Source organism: Ostrinia furnacalis, unplaced genomic scaffold (genome assembly GCF_004193835.3).
Source record: "Ostrinia furnacalis isolate ACB-3 unplaced genomic scaffold, ASM419383v2 OfSCF0859, whole genome shotgun sequence".
Lineage (NCBI taxonomy): Eukaryota > Metazoa > Arthropoda > Insecta > Lepidoptera > Crambidae > Ostrinia > Ostrinia furnacalis.
Window position 1 is genome coordinate 61066 of NW_021131098.1, and position 24842 is coordinate 85907.

General features: G+C 40.2%; 1 protein-coding gene across 1 annotated transcript; it reads right to left on the reverse strand.

The window, feature by feature from the left end:
* Positions 1–5141: 5141 nt before the first annotated feature.
* Positions 5142–23780, reverse strand: gly (acetylglucosaminyltransferase). The gene is made up of 9 exons (XM_028301013.1): positions 23136–23780; positions 16634–16752; positions 14335–14548; positions 8340–8418; positions 7398–7547; positions 6695–6785; positions 6407–6511; positions 5835–6008; positions 5142–5389 (listed from the first exon to the last, which is right to left on the reverse strand). The coding sequence occupies exons 1-9, from the start codon at positions 23416–23418 to the stop codon at positions 5276–5278; spliced, it is 1329 nt and encodes a 442-aa protein (XP_028156814.1). The 5' UTR covers positions 23419–23780; the 3' UTR covers positions 5142–5275.
* Positions 23781–24842: the final 1062 nt, after the last annotated feature.

Consider the following 24842-nt stretch of genomic DNA (forward strand, 5'->3'; position numbering starts at 1 on the left):
CTTTTTCTATTGAAATTTGCTAATGTCGAATTGGGGTATTATGAACCCCAAAACATACAAGAAATTGGAATGGAAAGATGTATAAAAAGTATTGATATTCTTTAAAAATAACACTGGTCAACAGTGGTTTTGGTGCCAAGGAACTGTATATATTTTTTGATTGAGGACCTTATGCTGGTTGCTTTAGTAGCAAATTTTTCGATTTCCTACGTGTGGTTTTCTAGATTTTGACGTGTATAGAAAAATACAAAATTTCACCAAAATCAGCGTTTATAATATTTTGAAATGCTTAAAAACTTTATTTTCCACGACTTTTGTGAATGAGGTGTAATGGAACTATCACGTTACATCCTCCAGCAGTAATCAGCCATCATATAACGATCCCATTTGCTTTGGTACCTCTCTTCCAATGGTTTTTAGGTCTTGATAGCATCGCTCTCCCTATTCTTAGCTATAGCATGCTATAGTGACCCAAGATTCTCTGGGAATTGGTCTAGATGACTGTGGAGGTAGTGCTCTTTGATGAAAATTATGACATCCTGAGTTTTTAAGGCATGTCTCACAATTTCAGAGTAGTTACTGGACTAGAGATTTCGGAAAAAAAATTGTAATTTCAATTAACAAAATCTATGCAAATCGTTCCAAATAGTCCATCGAACTTAAGAAATCAGTATCTTTTATTAATATTGTTATTTATGGACCATTAAAAATTACTTAATAAATTAATTTAAAAAAAAATTATGCTCAAACTAGGATTTTTTTTTTGTTCTTTCCTCACTTTCTCCACTCTGAACTTCATGTTCGGCTTCTTTGACCATTGTAACATTGCCTTAAGTGTTCACAGCAGATTATACAAACAATTTTGGGTATCCACGACTTGAATATAACTACAATTTCCGACTTAAAGTAAGAAAAATAAGCACTTTTAATGAAATATTGCCTGAATTTTTGAACTTTTTAACTGTGTACACACCACAAATGTAACAAAAATACATTCTGATTATTGATACAACTTCTTGGCAATGTAGACATGATATTAAAATAAATGCATTTATAAAAATGTACCGATAACACTACAAACTGTGCAACCAAAATACCGAATAAAGCTAAATTTTAAAACTGAGGGTAGATCCAAAACTACACGTAGGAAAAAAAAAAGAAAAATATTTTTATTATTACTAATACACACCTAATAATAAACTATCAACAGAATCTCGGCACCATTTTCATTTTGATTTTTTGTTGACCAGTGTAATTATCGTGGAAATAAATTGAAACAGAATGTGACTCTAGCTTATAAAATAACTCAACTTTTATTACCGCACTATTACTTCTTTTTACAAATTAACACAAAAAATATTATGAATAAATTATGGGGTGCACCAATACCCCATTTTTAGTCGGCTTTAGTAAAAAATCAATGCGATCGTCCTAGTAAAAAATAAATAAATAAGTTATACATAGCTTTTAATATAATCTTGCGGCGAAATGCTTGACGATTCTTTACTGCTATCGAATGAGACATAATCAGCCTTTCATAAAATATGCAATTTTACATTATTTACACTTAATTTTACAATACAAGTTATTAATTTTACTTCAATGGTCAGTTTTGGTTGTTTATTTCATCCGTAGCTATGCTTAAAATCAAATTACATACATTTTAAAATTATCCTAGAATGATTGTTTGTATTTTGTCAAAATGCGCTTGACTGTAAGCCTTACAATAACGTGCACAAACAGTCACACAAAAAATACACTCGAAAAACATAACCCTCTATCTGGCGCAGTCGGGTAAAAAAAATGACAACTCGATAAAATAATTAATGGCTGACTAATTACAACCATTATTGTAATCAAGGTTTTCATAATTGCACTCATTTGCAACCAAGTTGGCGCCACTATCGAGTAAAGTTCTATGGCGCCAGCTGGCGAAATAAAAGAAACCTATTGCTGCTTTTACACTGCGCGGAAATAAGCCAAGTCAAGTCAAAAAAACAGTGGGGCGGGGATGAAAAATGAATGAATTTCATCCCCACTCCTCTGTTTTTTTGACTTGACTCGGCTAATTTCCGCATAGTGTAAATCCGCCATATAACATAACAATAGTATGTACATACTATACAAGCAAGACTAAACACATCCACTCGTTTATATTACCGCTTGTTTTAATAAAATAATCACAAATGCATATTAATATTGAGCTACGGACGGATTGTATTCCGAAAAAGATATGTTAAATTATTTAGACCTGATTGATTTAATTCCAGTTTATTATGTTATACTCTTACCATTTTGCTATAAAATCCTGTCAAGTCAATATTATAGGTATTGCGCTTGACTGAGTTAGTGCCTGAGGTATAGGAGCAGCACGAGAGGGGTTACGTTGACATAATATCACTCTGTCTGTAATATAAGATTTTAAACTTTCGCTTTCCATTTCAATTAAAATAATAAGACACGGTTAAAAATCGACAGACGAGCAAATCCGCCGTGGAGTTACACAGTCCAAAAATTCTCTCCACTGATCGGCATTATCACACTAGGATAGTTCGAGAAGCGATTGAAATTAAGAAACATACAAATTTCAATCGGGAGGACGGAATTAAATTGTCACCAGTGTGGAATCCGGTGATTAATAAATGCAAACCGCAAATGTCGTCAAGTAGGTACGAATACGGATACTGTGAGTGTTGTGTGTCGTGGTAACATCATTAGTGGTAGTGTAACAAATGACAATATGAGGGTAGTTGAAAATTTTCAAGCCCGCCCGAACGGTCGACGCCGCGTACCGCCTGCTGTCTGCTTGTGACCACGGCTGCAGCATCGCAGGCGAAACGTCAAGCCGTGAGTACATAATGTAACTAATTAATAAACGTCGCGTTAAGACCCATGTCTTACTATTTTAATATGACTCTGTCATAATAGAGCATACAAAATGTGAAGGAGATTTGAAGTCGCACTGACGTTCGAAAGTCAAAAAAACACCCTCCCATACCCCAGGCACTCAGTAGAGAGCTAGACCTATAGACTTCTAAATAAGCTAAAAGTATGCTATTATAATCTAAATTGCCTATGGAGAGAGCTCTACGATGAAGGGAATCATATATTTATTTTAAATGTATTATAAAAGTATATTTTCTAACAAGTGGAAGAACATAACATGTTACAGGAACTACATTGTGTTGTGACAAAGTTACTTATGTCATGTATGTGCTACAAATTGAGCATGAAATCAAATTCACTGTTTTAAAATGAACTGGCTTAAGATCGTAGCAAACTTATGAACTCGGAAAGGGATCAAACCAATTCGCTGTCAACCGCGAGGCAAGGCGTTACGGCGCGGATAAGTGTGCGTTGCATTACGGAGTTTTAAATTTAATACAAAGAATGCTGACCGCCTTCAGTTGACAGGGTAACGATTACGATCCCTTTCCGGGTTGATAAGTGTGCTACGTCCTTCATAATGCTTCAAAATAATCACATCTACAGGATGGTCAGAAAAATGACGTAAAGCTTTTAATCACTATTTGACTTAAAAGTCGACGATTATGCAAAAATATCGAAAATCATAATAAAGTAATTCATGAAGCATCTAAAATTGGAAAACGGACTGAAAAAAATATGAAACTGAACCTCTCTTTTTTTCACAACGACCAAAAACGTCATTCTCGAGTAATAAAAATTATTAACATTTCAAATAAAACCACTACCTTTTGCCTATTCACATTTTGTGTATATACAGGAATATTTTCTAACCAAGTACATTACAAATAGTAGGTATATTTAAATTAACTTTATCTTTGTAATCAATAATATTTACAAAAGGACTAACTAACTCCAACTACAGTGCTTGCGAGTCATAAGTTTTATAGCCTGACCAGGAACATAAAAACCCTCGCCATGTTGCGGAAAACTAATGGTACTAATTTCTTTTAATGGCAACAGTAACTGAAAACTTCATTGACATGTCACTTTGCATGTCAGTCTATTGCTGTCAAAGTGTAAACAAACTTTATTTTATGTGCGCAATTTTTATGATTTTGTGAATTCCATTGCTAAAATCTTTTTATAGTCGTGAAAGAAAAGTGGTTCACAATGTGTTAAAGTTTTGTCGAAGAGAAATACTAAGGGTTCGGACAATATTTTCATTGAATAATTTTACCGACAAGGGTGTCAAATTGACTGACATGTTTATCGTATAGTACAGTCCACTATGAAAATTAGCTGTGGTTTGTTTCAACTACCTATTTTAAAGTTTTATGTCACTTTCTAAGTGTTGAATTTTATGGAATTGGGAAAGAAGTACCGAGTTTGAAGCGTTCATGAGCAGACATTGCAGTTGATTATTCAAGTTCTGAATTTGATTATTGATGAATAATAAAATAAATCCTACTAGCTCGATTGATGTTTTCATTTAATTTATTTAAACCAGGTTACCTATAATAATATTTTTTCGTTAATTCATGAAAATATCAAATTAGCCCGTAATCCTGAATCCTGATACATAAAGTTAGCCTATTAATTTAACACAGGTACGACTGTACTCAGTGTTGCACTATCAAATGCAATTGACGCGCCTCTATGCCAGGGTTTTTATGTTCCTGGTCAGGCTATAACATAAATGTGATAACCTAATGATTGTTACATTGAACTTATTAAACAAAAGTCAAATATACTTTATTTGTACATTAAATTAAATACTAACGCAAAATGATATGATTCGCAAGTACTGTAGTTTCACATTTTTTTAAGGGGCTCAATTTTGGCAAAATTAAATTTTATTTTTACTCACCTAAATAGTATAGATTTTTGATGAATAGAAATACACTTTTTTTAAGTCAATAAATACATATAAATAATCTCATATTTTGAGAAACGCCACGACCACTAAAAGTTTTATTAATCAGTACTAGAGTATCCACACTGTTGAAGTTCACCAAGAAATCTACACATTTTCGCAGTGGGGTGTATTTGTACCCCAACACAGAATCGGTAACATTGGTACCCACGAAATTACACATTTTGATAGTGGGGTACCCGTGCACCCCAACACCGAATGGGATACTTTTGCACCCCAGTCGATCCACGCCATTGTTATTTGACATTATTCTCGCGACGGGGTGTATTTGTACCCCAATCTGCAGCATTGTTGGTTTATTTCACATCATTTTCGCGATGGGGTGTATTTGCACCCCAGTCAATGTGCACTATTGATTACATATTTGCCAGCATTCTCGCGCCTAGAGACGAGTCTAGCGCGAGAGGCTCTTTTCTACCCCCACGTGGGGTCGTATTTGGTCCACTGGAAACTGGGCGCGAGGTACACGCGGCGACCCCGCACGAAGCAGGACACGATGCCGCGGTATGCCGTGCGAGGGACGCCACTCTGTTTATAAATATGAATATTAAATACTTATGGAAAAAATGTATCTATGAGCGATTATGAATAGACATTTATTTCAATTCCACGTCATTACTATTGATGGATTAAATAACTCTAATACAAGATAGAGAAGTCATAGTAAAAGAAGAAGCTTCCAGTTTGTAAATAAACTACTCCAAGTAAATAATAGAATATAAAGAAGTACTTTATTCAGCGTTAAACTTTTGTTAACTAACATGTTTTTAACATAATGAACAAGTTTTTTATAGAACATGATAATAAATTGATGATTCAATGGCTACTATAGGACATTCGTACGAGTCAAGTATGGATTCAAGCCTGTGTTTTGGTCTACATATTCGAGTTTAAATAGAGTTTTGAACATGTTATGAACCTAAATCATCTGGATTTGGGATTGCGAAGAAAACTTAGTGTCATTTTATCTCACCCTGAAGTCGTCCATAAGTCCCAGCTTCTTGGCCGCCTTCTGGTACGTCTGTGCATTGGAGTATGTCACTTTGACGGCAGGCGGAGAGCCGCCTGCGGGATGCGCTATGACCTCATCTGCTGTCATCTCGGGCAACGCTCGCACTGTTGACGCTAACGCTTCGTCGTAGTTATCCTAAAAGTTCAGTCAAATAATGTAACAGTACTCTTTTAGTAGTGCTGGTTATAAAAAAAAATACAGGGTAAAATGGCGCGTAATGAGAAACAGTAGTGGAATAGGCCCTATATCTGTATTATAGGGTAATGATGGTGGTGGTTTTTTAGGTAAAAAAAATATATTTTAAAAACAAATAAATTCCAGGAAACACGATTAAAATAGTAGCCACCTATTTTAAGCAAATAAATTATTATAATTATAAATGTTATGTTGGGGTCTATGGAACCCCAGTTGGGGTATATTGGCACCCCAAAATTTTCTATAGATTTAAAATTAAACGAACAAGAGTGAATTAACAGGTACATTTCTAGAATATAATAATAAATAAAAAAGAAAGATAAGTATTTGACACAAACCTTGAGCAAATAGGTAAGGTTGAGCGCTGTAAACTCTACATACTCCATATTGAGTTGCATCGCACGCAGGTGCATATCGTAGAACAGACCCTTGCTTACACCGATCTGGAAAAGATAATGTTTTAGCTGATTATCCGGCTCGAAGGACCAAAGTCATCTTCAAGCGCATCAATTTCAGCAAAAAATAAAAAAAAAGATAATTAGCTCGTATAACAACCACATAAGATGTTACAATGACTAGCTTGATGTGCTCTCATCAGTATACTAAACTAAGTAATAGATAACTACCTTTCCAAATGTGAAAGTTCTGGAGACTTCTGGCCTGATACAAGCCCGTCCATCAGTATTTTGGGGATCTCGGAGCCAATCGTCGAAGAATCTAAAACAAATAGAAGAAATAATAAGTATTTTTTTTTGTTTCGCACCTCAAAAGAGAAAGATTTGATTTGATTTGAAAAGGAAAAATGACGTCGAAAATTGTCCATCCTCTTAGTGTGTTAATTTGGTGATATAAAGGTTGCACGAAAAACAAGTTCTTTTTTCCCTGACTTAGTGCAGTTTGCTCGAAACAAAACTACCAAACAAACAAAACTACAAAAAGTCCAACTACTCTCTGTGTGGCGCTCTGACCGCTTCAGAGGAAGAGCCCCAGCAAAATAAAAAATGAAATAAAATCTTTTTTTGTTTACAATTTCGAATTGAGAATGATTTTCAACCGACTTAAAAATAAGGAGATTCTGAATTTGGTGGGTATTTTTAGAGATCTAAGAGTAGGCGCACACCGTTGATTTTTAGTTGGCCGATAGTTTAGTCGGGCAGTTGATCAGTATGGGCATGTATGGGAGTGCGCACACTATGCCGATTCGATTTGGCCGAACTCTAAGACAAATGACAAAATACCAAAAAAAAAACACAAAAGCGTTTACATTTGTTTTTTGGAATTAAGGATTCGTCGTTCCATTTTGAATTAAGAATATTATTTTCCACTCACGCTTCGGGCCATTTAGCCTCTAATTTGAGCCAGGTCTCCCTTCTCAGGGTCCAGCCGAGCCCGGGAAAGAAGTCGGTGCGGTGCAGCAGTTCTGGATGAGACATATCGATCACATCCTTTTTGCCGTTGTCGTTCCACGCCGATATACACCTGTGAGGGTAATAAGAAATTAGGATGATGACTGGGTAATGAAATCGAAATTATACTTAGTCCGTCAGACAGATAATAAAAAAAATTGGACACGTATTTTTTAATTTTTTTCATAATCGACTCATTGCATTGAGTTCAAAATGTTAAAATGTCGCGTGACGTAAACGTAACTTTTGAGTAAAAAATCCACTCTAGCACTGTTATTATTTAATTATGAAAAAAAAAATACGAGTGTAATATTTTCTAATTATCTGTCTGACGGACAAAGTAATTGAAACTTTGTCATCTAAATCCTGGTCCGTGAGCACGTAGAATTTTGTCCAATGACCCCAAATACCCATCCTTATCGCTCGCGCGTAATTATGTTGCTGTCGCGACTGTGCGACGCGCGCCCGCAGTGAGTGTGCGAGCGCGACAGCAACATAATTACGCGCGAGCGATAAGGATGGGTAGCTTGTGGTCATTGAACAAAATTCTACGTGCTCACGGACCAGGCTTTAGCCTATTGCATTATTAATAACAATTATAACAAAGTTCAGAGTGTATTTGTTATAACAATCAGACGATAGAAGTAACCCGGGCGAGTTAACTGCGCATCAGGCAGCCGTGACGTCACATCGACGCCTTGGTACGAACGGGTCGAACACGGGGAGGTGTGCGGGTGAGTGCGAGGGAGAGTCACATTCCAGCGAGGTGCGCAGTTATCACGATAGGGTTATAGTATGTAAATATCATTTTAAACACGTGTTTAACATCTGTTTAATAAAACTAACTGCAATATAATATACTTACCACAGGCTACGGTCTTTGAGCAATAACGGATACGTGCCGAGGAAGTACTCGAAGAAATCTTGCGATATGTCCAGGTCATCTGAAAGAAAACAGTTTTAAATATTTCAAATAAAATGCCACCTATAGCCGTGTGGTAAGTGGATAACGGCAGAGTATAGAAGGACTAAATAGAGACCTGTGAATGTAGGCAGAAATATGCGAACATCAGGATTTCCCTAACCCGTCTGGCCAGCTTAAGGAGTTCAGGCCATGCGGCGTGCTTCATTTCGTCGTCGTTTCAGCCGAAAGAAGTCCACTGCTGAACAAAGGTCTCCCCCAAGGATTTCCACAAAAACCGGTCCTGCGCCGCCCGCATCCAGGCACCTCCCGCGACCTTCACCAGATCGTCGGTCCACCTATTTATTTATTTATTCAAAATCTTTATTGCACACATAAAAATACAGTGGTACAACAGGCGAGCTTAATGCCATGTGGCATTCTCTTCCAGCTAACCAGAAAATTAAACAAAACAGAGAATTTAAGTAGGCGGTGCAAAATAGTACAAATACAAAAAATTAAATCCAATATAATACATAAAATATTATAATATAAATTAATACAAAATATATATATACCTACATAAATACATGCATATACATAATATACGGTGGATAACGAGAAGGTTTAAGAGAGATCAAGACGACGAGATACGTTCAAGGAAATGCTTGCGCACAGAGTATTTGAACACAAACTTGCTGGGAGCCTGCCTAATGTTCTCGGGAAGAGCGTTCCAAAGGCGAATAGATTGGAGAAGGAATGAGTTGGAGAGGAAACCAGTGCGGTGGGATGGGGTAGAAAGAAGAAGTTTGTTGGAGGAACGAAGTTGCCTTACGTGAGTTGAACTTAGAAGAGTATACTGAGATTTCAGATAGGAAGGAGCATTAGGGTCGTTTAAGATGGTAAAAAGTGTAGTGAGAATTCTGGCATTACGCCGTAGAGGAACAGGTAGCCATTTGAGCTCAGATCGGTAGTAGGAGGCCTGCCCACACTAGGTCTTCTGGCTCTATTTTCCTCTGGTAAATTGAGAGGATTGTGCTCCTGCAATGGAGACTAAATGACCTGATGATGGAACTAACCTTCGACTCATGCTCCAAGTCTTGAAGATACAATTGAGTGTAAACCGATAGTGCCTGGCCTTTTAGTAAGGAAGAAGACTGCAACCATCAGGTCTCTCCAGACCATGAGGGAGTGTAGACCAAATCCGCCCTTTGTCTCAGGTAAATTAGCAAGAGTCGTGCTCCTCCTGCAGTGTAAACTTGACCTGGTGATGGGAGTTGGGACTAACCTTCGACAATAATCACGGCCTCGTGCCCCAGAGTCTTGAAGACGTGGTTGAGAGCGGAGCGGTAGTATATCTCTATTTTGTTGTAAGAAAGAAGACAGCAAACATCAGGCCTTTCCAACCCATCTGGCCAACGTGGAGAGTGTAGGCCAAATCTCTGCCTCTGGTAAATAAAGGAGTATTTGTTCTCCTGATTGGAGACTACGACCTAATGACGCTTACCTTCGACAATAATCACCGCCTCATGCCCCAGAGTCTTGAACACATGCTTGAGGGCGAACCGGTAGTGCCTGGCGATCTTGTAGTACCCTCGGAACTTGACCTTGACCCGAGGGAGCGGGATCTCCGACTGGTCTGGCTGCTGGACCACTGTGATGGTGAGACTAGAGCTTCCAGCTTCTTCAACCTGTCTGGCTAAGGGAGTGTAGGTCAAATCCTCCATTTGCCTCTAGTAAATTGAGAGGGTCGTGTTCCTGCAGTTAGGCCCCTTTCCCACTGGGCACTTTGGGCACATACCCAGGGCCCCGCAACCGATGGGGCCCCAATCTGCTCAAAGGACCTTTTTCCAGATGATAACGACTCACCTTTATCCTTAAGTGCCCAGGGCCCCTAGTAGTTTAAAGACGGACCTGCAAGGGCAATGGAGACTAAATGACCTGTTGCAAACATCAGCCCACTCCTATCCTTCTGGCAAGCGTAGACTAAATCCTGTATTTGCCTCTAGTAAATAAGAGGGTCGTGCTCCTAAGAGACCTGAAATGACCTAATGATGGGACTAACCTTCGACAATAATCACGGCCTCATGCTCCAAGTCTTGAAGATACAATTGAGAGTAAACCGATAGTGCCTGGCCTTTTAGTAAGGAAGAAGACTGCAACCATTAGGTCTCTCCAAACCATGAGGGAGTGTAGGTCAAATCCTCCCTTTGTCTCCTCCTCACTTTTTCTTTCTTCAAAAATAAGCAAGAGTCGTGCTCCTGCAATGGCAATGAAGACTAAATGACCTGATGACGGGACTAACCTTCGACAATAATCACGGCCTCATGCCCCAAAGTCTTGAAGACGTGGTTGAGAGCGGAGCGGTAGTATATCTCTATTTTGTTGTAAGAAAGAAGACAGCAAACATCAGGCCTTTCCAACCCATCTGGCCAACGTGGAGTGTAGGCCAAATCTCTGCCTCTGGTAAATAAAGGAGTATTTGTTCTCCTGACTGGAGACTACGACTCAATGATGCTTACCTTCGACAATAATCACGGCCTAATGCCCCAAAGTCTTGAACACATGGTTGAGTAAGGTAGAAAACTGTGAACATCAGACTTCTCTATTCCGTCTGGCCAGCGTGGAAAGTGTAGGCCAAATCTCTGTATTTGGTAAATAACTCCTGACTGGAGACTACGACCTAATGACGCTTACCTTCGACAATAATCACCGCCTCATGCCCCAGAGTCTTGAACACATGGTTGAGGGCGAACCGGTAGTGCCTGGCGATCTTGTAGTACCCTCGGAACTTGACCTTGACCCGAGGGAGCGGGATCTCCGACTGGTCTGGCTGCTGGACCACTGTGATGGTGAGACTAGAGCTTCCAGCTTCTTCAAACTGTCTGGCTTAGGAAGTGTAGGTCAAATCCTCCATTTGCCTCTAGTAAATTGAGAGGGTCGTGCTCCAGTTAGGCCCTTTTCCCACTGGGCACTTTGGGCACATACCCAGGGCCCCGCGACCGATGGGGCCCCAATCTGCTCAAAGGACCTTTTCCCAGATGATAACGACTCACCTTTATCCTTAAGTGCCCAGGGCCCCTAGTAGTTTAAAGACGGCCCTGCAAGGGCAATGGAGACTAAATGACCTGTTGCAAACATCAGCCCACTCCTATCCTTCTGGCTACCGTAGACCAAATCCTGTATCTGCCTCTAGTAAATAAGAGGGTCGTGCTCCTAAAAGACCTTAAATGACCTAATGATGGGACTAACCTTCGACAATGATCACGGCCTCATGCCCCAAAGTCTTGAACACATGGTTGAGTAAGGTAGAAAACTGTGAACATCAGACTTCTCTATTCCGTCTGGCCAGCGTGGAAAGTGTAGGCCAAATCTCTGTATTTGGTAAATAACTCCTGACTGGAGACTACGACCTAATGACGCTTACCTTCGACAATAATCACCGCCTCATGCCCCAGAGTCTTGAACACATGGTTGAGGGCGAACCGGTAGTGCCTGGCGATCTTGTAGTACCCTCGGAACTTGACCTTGACCCGAGGGAGCGGGATCTCCGACTGGTCAGGCTGCTGGACCACTGTGATGGTGGGACTAGAGCTTCCAGCTTCTTCAAACTGTCTGGCTAAGGGAGTGTAGGTCAAATCCTCCATTTGCCTCTAGTAAATTGAGAGGGTCGTGCTCCAGTTAGGCCCTTTTCCCACTGGGCACTTTGGGCACATACCCAGGGCCCCGCGACCCCATCTGCTCAAAGGACCTTTTTCCAGATGATAACGACTCACCTTTATCCTTAAGTGCCCAGGGCCCCTAGTAGTTTAAAGACGGCCCTGCAAGGGCAATGGAGACTAAATGACCTGTTGCAAACATCAGCCCCTCCTATCCTTCTGGCTAGCGTAGACTAAATCCTGTATTTGCCTCTAGTAAATAAGAGGGTCGTGCTCCTAAGAGACCTGAAATGACCTAATGATGGGACTAACCTTCCACAATAATCACGGCCTCATGTCCCAAAGTCTTGAAGACGTGGTTGAGCGCGAACCGGTAGTGCCTGGCGATCTTGTAGTACCCTCGGAACTTGACCTTGACCCGAGGGAGCGGGATCTCCGACTGGTCTGGCTGCTGGACCACTGTGATGGTGAGACTAGAGCTTCCAGCTTCTTCAACCTGTCTGGCTAAGGGAGTGTAGGTCAAATCCTTCATTTGCCTCTAGTAAATTGAGAGGGTCGTGCTCCAGTTAGGCCCTTTTCCCACTGGGCACTTTGGGCACATACCCAGGGCCCCGCGACCCCATCTGCTCAAAGGACCTTTTTCCAGATAATAAGGACTCACCTTTATCCTTAAGTACTCAGGGCCCCTAGTAGTTTAAAGACGGCCCTGCAAGGGCAATGGAGACTAAATGACCTGTTGCAAACATCAGCCCACTCCTATCCTTCTGGCAAGCGTAGACTAAATCCTGTATCTGCCTCTAGTAAATAAGAGGGTCGTGCTCCTAAAAGACCTTAAATGACCTTATGATGGGACTAACCTGCGACAATGATCACGGCCTCATGCCCCAGAGTCTTGAAGACGTGGTTGAGCGCGAACCGGTAGTGCCTGGCGATCTTGTCGTACCCTCGGAACTTGACCTTGACCCGAGGGAGCGGGATCTCCGACTGGTCTGGCTGCTGGACCACTGTGATGGTGAGACTAGAGCTTCCAGCTTCTTCAACCTGTCTGGCTAAGGCTCTAGTAAATAAGAGGGTCGCGCTCCTACAGTGACAATAGGACCTGAAATGACTTAATGATGGGACTAGCCTTCGACAATGATCACGGCCTCATGCTCCAAGTCTTGAAGATACAATTGAGTGTAAACTGATAGTGCCTGGCCTTTTAGTAAGGAAGAAGACTGCAACCATCAGGTCTCTCCAGACCATGAGGGAGTGTAGGCCAAATCCGCCCTTTGTCTCAGGTAAATTAGCAAGAGTCGTGCTCTGCTCCTGCAGTGTAAACTTGACCTGGTGATGGGAGTTGGGACTAACCTTCGACAATAATCACGGCCTCGTGCCCCAGAGTCTTGAAGACGTGGTTGAGAGCGGAGCGGTAGTATATCTCTATTTTGTTGTAAGAAAGAAGACAGCAAACATCAGGCCTTTCCAACCCATCTGGCCAACGTGGAGTGTAGGCCAAATCTCTGCCTCTGGTAAATAAAGGAGTATTTGTTCTCCTGACTGGAGACTACGACTCAATGATGCTTACCTTCGACAATAATCACGGCCTCATGCCCCAAAGTCTTAAACACATGGTTGAGTAAGGTAGAAAACTGTGAACATCAGACTTCTCTATTCCGTCTGGCCAGCGTGGAAAGTGTAGGCCAAATCTCTGTCTTTGGTAAATAACTCCTGACTGGAGACTACGACCTAATGACGCTTACCTTCGACAATAATCACCGCCTCATGCCCCAGAGTCTTGAAGACGTGGTTGAGCGCGAACCGGTAGTGCCTGGCGATCTTGTAGTACCCTCGGAACTTGACCTTGACCCGAGGGAGCGGGATCTCCGACTGGTCTGGCTGCTGGACCACTGTGATGGTGGGACTAGAGCTTCCAGCTTCTTCAAACTGTCTGGCTAAGGGAGTGTAGGTCAAATCCTCCATTTGCCTCTAGTAAATTGAGAGGGTCGTACTCCTGCAGTTAGGCCCTTTTCCCACTGGGCACTTTGGGCACATACCCAGGGCCCCGCGACCGATGGGGCCCCAATCTGCTCAAAGGACCTTTTCCCAGATGATAACGACTCACCTTTATCCTTAAGTGCCCAGGGCCCCTAGTAGTTTAAAGACGGACCTGCAAGGGCAATGGAGACTAAATGACCTGTTGCAAACATCAGCCCACTCCCATCCTTCTGGCTAGCGTAGACCAAATCCTGTATTTGCGTCTAGTAAATAAGAGGGTCGTGCTCCTAAAAGACCTGAAATGACCTAATGATGGGACTAACCTTCGACAATAATCACGGCCTCATGCCCCAGAGTCTTGAAGACGTGGTTGAGCGCGAACCGGTAGTGCCTGGCGATCTTGTAGTACCCTCGGAACTTGACCTTGACCCGAGGGAGCGGGATCTCCGACTGGTCAGGCTGCTGGACCACTGTGATGGTGGGGTCGTCGTCTGCGAAGCTCTTTATCACTTGGTAGGTCGCGTTGTGGCCGCAGTCCTGGAAAGAGGATTGTTTGTGAACTGTATACGACTTAAGCTCGTTCATTCGTTAAAGCCAAATGACGTCCACTGCTGGACAAAGGCCGCCCCCAAGGATTTCCATAAAGACCGGCCCTGCTTAAGCTAGGCTCATAGCAGACTTATCAACTCGGAAATTGATTAACACCGTATCGCCTTTCGCGAGCCTGTCATCACCTTTCGTGAGGCGAGGCGTTTACGTTACGGTGCGGATAAGTGTGCGTTGCAGTATAGAGTTTCATACAAAGAATATTAACCGCTTTTTTATGAGCTTTTTATGAGTTTATACATGTTCACTTTGGGAACTGACCGCAGACCGCAGTGTGACAAATCCTTAATCAGCATGAACATTGAACATATTGTATAAACATTAACAATAGCTACCGAATTGGTATCGGTGGATAATTCTAATTCTGATTAGAATATAAATAAATAAATAAATATTCTTGGACAATCGATCAACATGGAAAGCATTGGGGGAGGCCTATGTTCAGCAGTGGACGTCCTATAGCTGAAATTATGATGATGATGATGATCCTTGGACATTTTACACTGCGCCGCTAGTCCCAAACTAAGCAAAGCTTGTACTATGGGTAGGTACTAGACAACGATAGATTAATAAAGAAGTTTACTCATGATAGATGATCGTATTTGGCAAAAAGTTTTACTGCTCTAACTAATTCGTTCTCTAAAAAATTCTCGAGCGGCGACCACGCACGGGCCGGAAGACGTAGGGTGGGCACTTGGGCAGGCCCCCCACTAGGTGGACCGACGATCTGGTGAAGGTCGCGGGGGGTGCCTGGATTCGGGCAGCGCATGACCGGTCGCTATGGAAATCCTTGAAGCCTTTGTTTTTTTTTCATGTGACAGGAGGCAAACGAGCCGACGGATCACCTGATGGTAAGTGATTACCGTCGCCCATAGACCAGACCAGACCCAGGGGCGTTACAGGTGCGTTGCCGGCCTTTAAGGTGAAGATACGCTCTCTTCTTGAAAGCTTGCAGGTCGTATCCGTCCGGATACACCGCAGACGACAGTCCATTCCACAGTTTGATTGTACGGGGCAGGGGCTTTGTTCAGCAGTGGACGTCATTTTGCTATAAGGAATTACTTCGTTATCGCATAGTTCGCAAAAAAAACACCTCTAATACATTCAAACGGTACAAATTGGACTGATAAGCGAGCACGACCGCGATTATCATGCGTGTAATAAAAACTGATATTGCATTATCATTACGTTAGATAACTGGCTGGTTTCACTTTTATAATGGCTACATAGTATACCTATAACGTCACTTATGGAAATGCTGTAATGTTTCAGGGGCAGCATTTGAATGAAAATTCAACAGCCTACATTACAACGCGGCAACGTATAGATAGTTCTTCTCGACTAAACAAATAAAATGATAATAATTAAACTACAGCTTTGATTGAACTTTATTTTAAAATCTTTTCACAAAGGTTACTAAACTTTTGTTTGAAGTTAACTTCGAACTCCTCCTATGTTCTTCTGATTAATTTAATTGCGGATCCAATGACAGTTTAACTTTCCCCCAGGAAAAACTTGACCTTCACTGGTTGGGTTTTTATGGCGGTCAAGCTGTAGATCCTGGCTAGCTAGGAGTTGCAGCGGTGGGAACGAGAGGTGGGAATAGTCCAGTTTGCATCACATAAAACCCCCAATAGTTTTTTGCACTTGACTCTTGACAGATGGCGATAGCAACTTTGGGAATCGCTGCTCTAGCAGGATTTAAGATCCTGTGTCCCCTAGATGGGGCAGAGGTCCACAACAGTCCTCCATCGCGTTCGGTCTTGAGCTTCGCGTTTGATCTCGCTCCAGGTCTTGCCGATTTCCTTCGCCTCGTCTGCTACAGTGCGCCGCGCCGCCAAGTTTGCTTGGGGCGACCACGTTTGCGTTTTCCTTGGGGGTTCCATTCCAGAGCCTGCTTAGGGATGTGATCGGGATCCCTTTGGAGAGTGTGGCCAATCCAGTTCCACTTGCGGCGGCTGCTCTAGCAGGCGACAAAGCATTCTAGAAGTGGGAAATGTGGGAATATGAACTCACCTGGCTAACAATGATCGGGAACATGTCCTTATTAGGCCGGAACTTGACCAGGTTGTCCAGGCAGCGCTTGACGGTCACTCGGTCGCAGGCGATGAGCAGAACTGGGAGCACGAGGTTGTCTGCAAAGAGAGCAATGTGCTTTACTGTTTTGATAATAAAGTCTAAAGTCTACTGTTGATTTATGGAAGAAATAAAAAAGTGTAATGATACCAAACTGGGTTGGTGCGGCGTTAGTAGCAATTAAGTCTGTTAAACAAAGATGCAGCTTAGAGACCGATTGTTGTGAAGATTCTTGGGGGAGTCCCGCGATTTTCACCAGATTGTCGGTTCGACCGGAGCCCTGCCTACACTACATTTTCTGTGGGCCTAAGATGCGCGCCGCGATAAGCGGTTATCAAGCCATTTTATCGATTTTCCCCATACATTTTGACGTCGATAAAAGTTATCACGGCGCGCATCTTAGGCCTACTGGTCCGGATTCAAGAATGAGTTATTTTAGCGACAGTCAGCTTTTGCTGATAAAGAACTTCCGCAAGGATCTCCTCAACAATAGGTTCTGCGCTGTCCGCAACCATGTGCTTACCGCGATCTTCACCAAATTGCTGGTCTATCAAGTGGGACGCTTTTTACACTATGTTTTCTGTTCTATATTATAGAACTTTTCTGTCCCAATGGCTATCAGTTCTATAAACTAGGTGCCCTGTCGTCATGCTATGGATCTCCTCATTTCTGACCTTATTGGCTTACTTACAAGATAGGTTTTACATAGCCTATGTGGTTACATAGAGATATAGTGACTATATTATAGCCTTAGTTGTACGATTTTTTCAAGTTGTTTATTTAAGTCACAATAAAATTCAAATTGTGTCGCGTTTTCCTTATTATGACAATTCTCGTAGTTAAATCAGAGCAAACGTCAGACAAAACGACCAAGAGGTCATTTATTTTGTTTTTATTGACTATCTTATCACAGTGCATTCGTACTGATTTTCCATCACATGGCCGCGATCAAATTACAAATAACATCAAATCACATACAAATTGCTGTTTAATTGAGAATGAACTGGTTATTGTGACGATTGATTTTGATAATAGCATCCACCCACTTTTGTGACGGATATTATCAGCATGACCTGGGTTATCGAGACAATATTATGTTCGATTGAACGAGTTTATTGGTCGGGGAATCTATTTCAGACCCAAAGTTAACATTTAACGATTTTATCCCGGTTTTTTAAAAGAGGGCTGTACGCGATAAAGTCGAAACGAAATCGAAATTTACGTGTGAAGCTGCGGGAAAAAGCTAGTTTAGTATAAGATTTACAAAAGCTTTCTTCAGATAGCCTTTGTTATGTCAACTGTAGAGAAATCGAACCTTAACTTCGAACTCCTATGTTCTTCTGATTAATTTCGTTGCGGGTCCAATGACAGTTTAACTTTTCCCCGGGACAAACTTTATCTTTACTGGTTAGGTTTTTATTGGCGGTCAAGCTTTAGATCCTGGCTACACAGGAGTTGCAGCGGTGGGAATAGTCCCGTTTAAATGCTTTCGTCAGATAGCGATTTTGATGAGCTAAGTTTGAATAAGAAACAGCGCCAATAATTTCGATTCGCTCCGAAACTAAGTCAGGTGTAGGTGCTTATCTCTCTGAACATTGTTATCGCACTCATGAATTAAAAGAGAAAAGAAAATTACCTATCACCGTCTAACTTAATTTCCATTATGGTGGTGTTAACCAATAGAGTCTAGTAACGGTAACATTAATTAGAATTGAAAAGTACCTAATACATAGTTGGAATTCTATAGCGCGCCGTACTTAAGCCCTAAGCAATGGACCCAGGATTAGCAAGCTGAAGTGGCAATGGGCAGGGCACATAGTACGCAGAACTGACGGCCGATGGGGCAGCAAGGTTCTGGAGTGGAGGCCGCGTACCGGAAAACGCAGCGTGTGACGACCAACACATGTCGTGGACCGACGACATCATAAAGGTAGCAGGAAAGCACTGGACGCAGGCCGCTACCAACCGGGTAACATGGAAAGCATTGGGGGAGGCCTACGTTCAGCAGTGCACGTCCTATGGCTGAATAGCTGAGATGATGATGATGAATGGACCCAGAGTTGTACCCCCAGTTATGCCCGGTCCACCAAAGCCTGTCAAATTTTCTGTCAGAACGCGACTCCATAGATTTTGTAGGCAACACAAGCTACTTTTTTCAATTGCAATGTAATCTTAATTTACAGGTATTTTTTTTAAGGCTAGAATGAAGTGTCTTTTTAAAAAGTTGTGATTTTGAAATATTGAGGAATGGTGACAAATAGTGTATATAGCTCAAAAGAATGCAGCAATTTTCTCTATATTTGGTTTCAAAATGTATTCATTATTCTGTCAACATGTGAACGTTGAAAGCCGTTAAATGAACCACTTTGAAAGCACATGTAAATTAATATAAAGGCAGGTGCATACAATTTGATGCATTTTTTTGTCCTTAATTAAGTCTTTTTTAATTGCATTTAATTTTTGAGTTAGGTGTGTTTTATGTACCACAATATCACCATATTTTAATATTTCATAAATTAATTACATATTTATAATGGTTTGCATCTCTATGTAATCTTCCATTTTACTTATGCAAATATTTTGTACATTTAGTTAAGAAATGCAGCGTAAACATGCATAATATAAGAGACAACGTAAGTGCTAGATATAACGTTTAGTGTCCGACCGAAACTAGTTTTACGACCGAAACCGAAACCGAAAACGAATTTCGGCAAGCAACGGTGTCTATTTCGGCCGAAACCGAAACCGAAACTTCCTTACAAGGCTCATATTTTGAGGGAAAAATAAAGAAAACATTATTAAAATCAGTCAGTCTTTATTGTTTTCTCTTTAAATTGCATTAAAATTGAACTTATAAAGCGCCTTTTTACTCTAAAAGGTATCAAATTATGTATTAAAAAAGAAAAAGAAGGATTTATAGTCTAGATTTTTTTTAATTACTCGCAATATTCAGGACATCTACATAACTCGTCCCTTGGTCGGGTCTTTTATCTTAATAATTTCTCAAAACTAAATTGGTAGTACGTAAGTTAGTATCTACTGTACTTGCCACTTGGATACCTTGGTGATAAATAATACTAAAATGAACTTTGAAACTCTGAATCCATAATATTATCACCATGAAATGCACTATAGTCATTACTAACTAATGTTTGTACGTATAGCATTGGCGAGCCAAAAAAAAATTTATAGGTTAGATCTTAGATTAATAAAACCTAAGGGTTAGGTTAGATAAAACTTTTACCAGTCATATTGAATATTTTTTTTGTTGTTGTCGGCCGTTTGGTGTAGTGGTTCGAAACGGACTACTATTCCGGAGGTAGCGGGTTCGATTCCCGCACAGTACAAACATTTGTGTGCATGAACATATTTGTTTGTTTTGGACTGGGTGTTTTCTATGTATAATAAGTATGTATTTACAAAAAAAAGTATTTAAGTATGTTTATATCCGTTTTCTAGTACCCATAGTACAAGCTTTGCTTAGTTTGGGACTAGAAGCGCAGTGTAAAATGTCTAAGGATATTATTTATTTATTATTATTATATGTTTACTACCCGCTCTTATGTTATAACGACGTAAAACGAGATAAAACTTACCAAATTCAAAATAAATCACTCGAAAACTCGCCACCATAACAAAACAAAACTAACAGCAAACAAACAAGCGAGCGAATCACGACATTGGCTCTGATCGGATTCATTCACTCATTAAACGCGCCGAACATGACCGATAACAGCGCGGAAACTCCCGAATGCACATTCGGTTTCGGTCGTAGTTTCGGCAAGTTTGCCGCCGAAAACGAAACTAAACCGAAACTCGTGTTTTTACCGAAACTCAACCGAAAACGAAACCGAAACCGAACATTCGGTCGGACACTAATAACGTTTTATCATTTTCATTTGTAGTTCAAAATAAAAGGTGACAAAATAGTGTGTCCACAGCTTTTGGTCTACAAGTATACATCACGGTTGACGCAAAACTATGTCAACAAATATTACAATAGTTGATTATCGCACGGTTCACTGAACCAGCCATTTGCACAGATGTGACGGAGGCCTCTTTATTATAAACTGTAGTTGCGTTAATAACGGTTTCTTTTATTAAAACATACTGTTTTTCTTAAAGATTTATTCTACGTATTAAATTCTAATTAAGAGTTCAAATAATTTTTCCGTAACCTATATTAATGTCAGTATTCTTTATGAAATTACTAGCTTTCCGCCCGCGGCTTCGCCCGCGTGGAATTTTGTCTGTCACAGAAAAACTTTATCGCGCGCGTCCCTGTTTCAAAAACCGGGATAAAAACTATCCTATGTTCTTTCCCGGGACTCAAACTATCTCTATGCCAAATTTCATCAAAATCGGTTGCGAGGTTTAAGCGGGAAAGCGTAACAGACAGACAGACAGACAGACAGACAGACAGACAGAGTTACTTTCGCATTTATAATATTAGTTGGGATTTCAAGAAATAGCCTCTTAAAAGTTTGTTTCGTTTAATATTCTTCTGGTTAACCCAATGTATTTAACAAATTACAAAATAGCACGGCTTACTACATCAATGAAACGAGGAAATAAAACTTATCAAGTTTAGATTGAAATTTCCATTGATAACCTATCAATATCAATTTTATACAATATTTATAAAATTTCATGGTCATCTACAGACAAATTTATTGTTGACTCAGTTACATGGGACATGCAACTGGGTCTAAATCTCATAACCTTTAGAAAATCTTTGACCTTTAGAAAATCAGAAAAAATTTGACTCATTGTCAATTTATTATTAAAAATAATAGCACCAAAATGAACTTTCGAGGCGGGAGGTTCAATTTTTTTCGCTGCGATTTTTAATTTGAGTTAATTGAGTTTATCTAAAGGGAATTTCAGTTATAACTGCAACTATGGGTTCCGATAGTGGTGGATCTGCTAATTCTCAGAAAAAAAGAAAGTTAAACAAGACATCAACTGGTGAACTTTCTGATGATGATGATGACAGAAAATATGCTCCATACTTCAAAAAGAATCACATCCGGAGTTATCCCGAGAACTCTCCAGGGACAGTATATCCAGTTTTTATTCAGAGCATTCATGATGACATTAAATTTGGAAATAAAGATCCTATTTACTTAAACACAATATTCAGTAGATACAACAAAGGTGTTAAGGAAATCAAACGAATCAATGCATTGCGGTATGCTGTATATTTCGATAACCCGAAAAACGCCAACTCTTTACTGTCTAATTCGGCCTTTCTATCATCTCACGAAATCAAGGCATTCATTCCTGCCTCCAACTCAGAGCGAACAGGAGTAATCAAATTCATTCCAACTGAATTGAGCAACCGGCATCTTTTTGACAAATTGATCAGTTCGCAGGAGATCTTGGCTGTGAGAAGATTCACCAAGAGGACCCCTGAAGGTGTCGTCCCTTTGCAGACCGTCTCAGTCACCTTTGCTGGTAATGTTCTACCTGAGCAAGTAAGTTATGGTCTATGCATACTCCCTGTGGAAGAATATATTAAACCTGTGTTACAATGTTTCAAGTGTCTTGGCTTCGGTCACACAACTAAATTCTGTAAGCGCAATGTTGTTTGCTCTATTTGCTCTGAGTCGCACTCATATAAAGACTGTACAATAACCAAAATAAGACAAATAATATTGGAAAGTCAGAATAACAAGAATATTGAATTTATGTGGGTTCCCTCTCATTCTGGGATAACTGGAAATGAAACTGTAGACAAACTTATGAAGATACGAAATCCATACCACAATCCACTTTATCCAGCTCCGCCAGTACCTATTACCGATTATGACTCGATTCTGAAAACTAGGATGAAAGACAATTGGGAGGAAGTATGGAATATTACAAAACAAACAAAAGGAAAATGGTATTCGCAAATCCAGCAAGGAATTCCAAGTAAACCGTGGTACTTCAAACTGCAGAGTACTACTTCAAGAAGATTCATAACCACAATAAATCGTTTAAGGCTTGGACATGCAAAATTTCCAGCCCACTTAAAAAGGATGAGAATGGTCTCTACAGACAAATGCGAATATTGTCAGACTGACGCTGCAGACCTAGACCATATGATCCTACAATGTCCAGCCTTTAAAATGGAGAGGCTACTGCTAGTGGGTGGCTTACTAAAGACATACCAAGATGGAAATATTCCCCGCCTCTTGCCATCCTTACTAGCCAACGAAAATTCATATCTCCATATTTACCAGTACATTACTAGTACATCAATAGAACTATGAAGACCACAATGAAGACTTAGAACAAAATAGACACAGACGCACAGAAGAACATAGAACCAAACACTGAGATGTTTTACCAAACACAGTGCATTACAAGAAAGATTTGGCCGTATGGATATTTATCCAAAGCCGTAAAATTTATATGGAAAAAAAAAAAAAAAAAATAGCACCAAAATAGTACTTACTCAGTGAATACTCCACATTGTTGTCCTTTATATCCTTGCCTTCCTCCTTCGCTTGAGATTTGGCCTTCAAGTGTTCTTTAACTCTTGCTAAAAGCAGATTACTCTCAGTCATTTGCTGCTCCACCTGTTTCTGGAGATTATCTATCCTGTTCTCTATATCCTGGACACTGTTCTTGCTGGAGAGAGCCCCAGGCACGTCTATGACCGAGGAGTACATCACAGCCAGCCAGAACACCACCATAAGTGCTCCAGCGACCGTCAACCTACGAATATTTACGCGCATCTTGACAGTTACTAGTCCGACTAACTAACGAGATTTCACAGGTATTCCGTCAAAACCACGTCCATGGCCAGTACACGTATGACTCTGTGATACGTCCAGCCAAATCACAAACAGTAAACATCTCACAGAATACTCAGACACGAATATTTTACACAAATATTTATTGCTCTCAAACAGTCGAGAGATGAACGGTTTTGTGCGCAAGCACGTAGATTTTTGGGACTTTACAACACAATAGACGCACTAGAAATACAGCAACAGGATATTGTGAAATTGTTATTGTGAATATTTGTGTTATAATTGAATAATTGGGAATTCGTCGACGAATCACGAAACCACGGCCACCGATCGCCGACACGTCAAAAACCTAATGACAGCTGGCTTCAGTGTGACCAACACAGAATTTGCTGTCAAAAAAACTAACATTCATAAATCATACATAATACCTACTTAAAAATCAATTTGAAACAACCAAGCTTATTTTTACGTAATGGAGAATCGAAATACAATGTTTTCATTACAATACAACAGTGGCATAAGTAGTTTTAAATAATGGTCAATGCAATAATTACAATGAGTGCGAGTCATAAGAAAGAAATAAAACTACTAAAATTTAAGAAAGAGAGAAGTTTTTAGAAATTGTCAAGAAGACTTCCTTTGTCATGTATGAAGACTTCCTGCTAAATGATATTAAGTAACAAAATTACATTTTTGCTTATGAGATAGAAAAAATATGAAAATCTTGTAATTTCAAAGTAGATTTGAGAATATTTTAATACAATCATCTAATCTTTTTTTTTATTAAAAAGGCAGAAACTAACGAACAAATTAAAAAAAGATACATAGCTAGTACTATTTCATTTAATTATCCAGGTCTTTTTACATCATCTGGAATTAAATATCACGTTACATACTCTGATCATCGATCTTAAGGCACAAGTTTCGTGGTGACGGGAGTGTAAGACTCCGCGTTAAAAAAATAATGTGGTCTAGTAGTAAGACCACCTGCTTCAGACCCAGAGGTTCCGGGTTCGATTCCCATTCTGAATATCTTAGGGGTCATAATAATTATTATTGTAAATAAGCTTTGTTTTTCACAGAATGGGATGATAACACTCGTGTGCGTTCTAAATAAACCCCATCTTATTAGAGCATTCCTGACTCTGGAATCCTCAGTAAAACCACAATCAACAAGCTGTTAAGAAGCAAGGTACTTAACACGACTTCATTAATAAATTCTTGAAGTTTTTCTTTCTCCTTCATTGTGTATAAAAACTCCAAGTTATGCGAGTAAGGCAGGCGGTTCCGGATCATAAATATTTTGCATCTCTATGTTTTCCAAAGAATTCCTGCGCTTCAGCTGTCTCAAATGGCCTAGATGCACCGTGCTCATAATGTACAGGCTGATACTTTAGCTGATACTT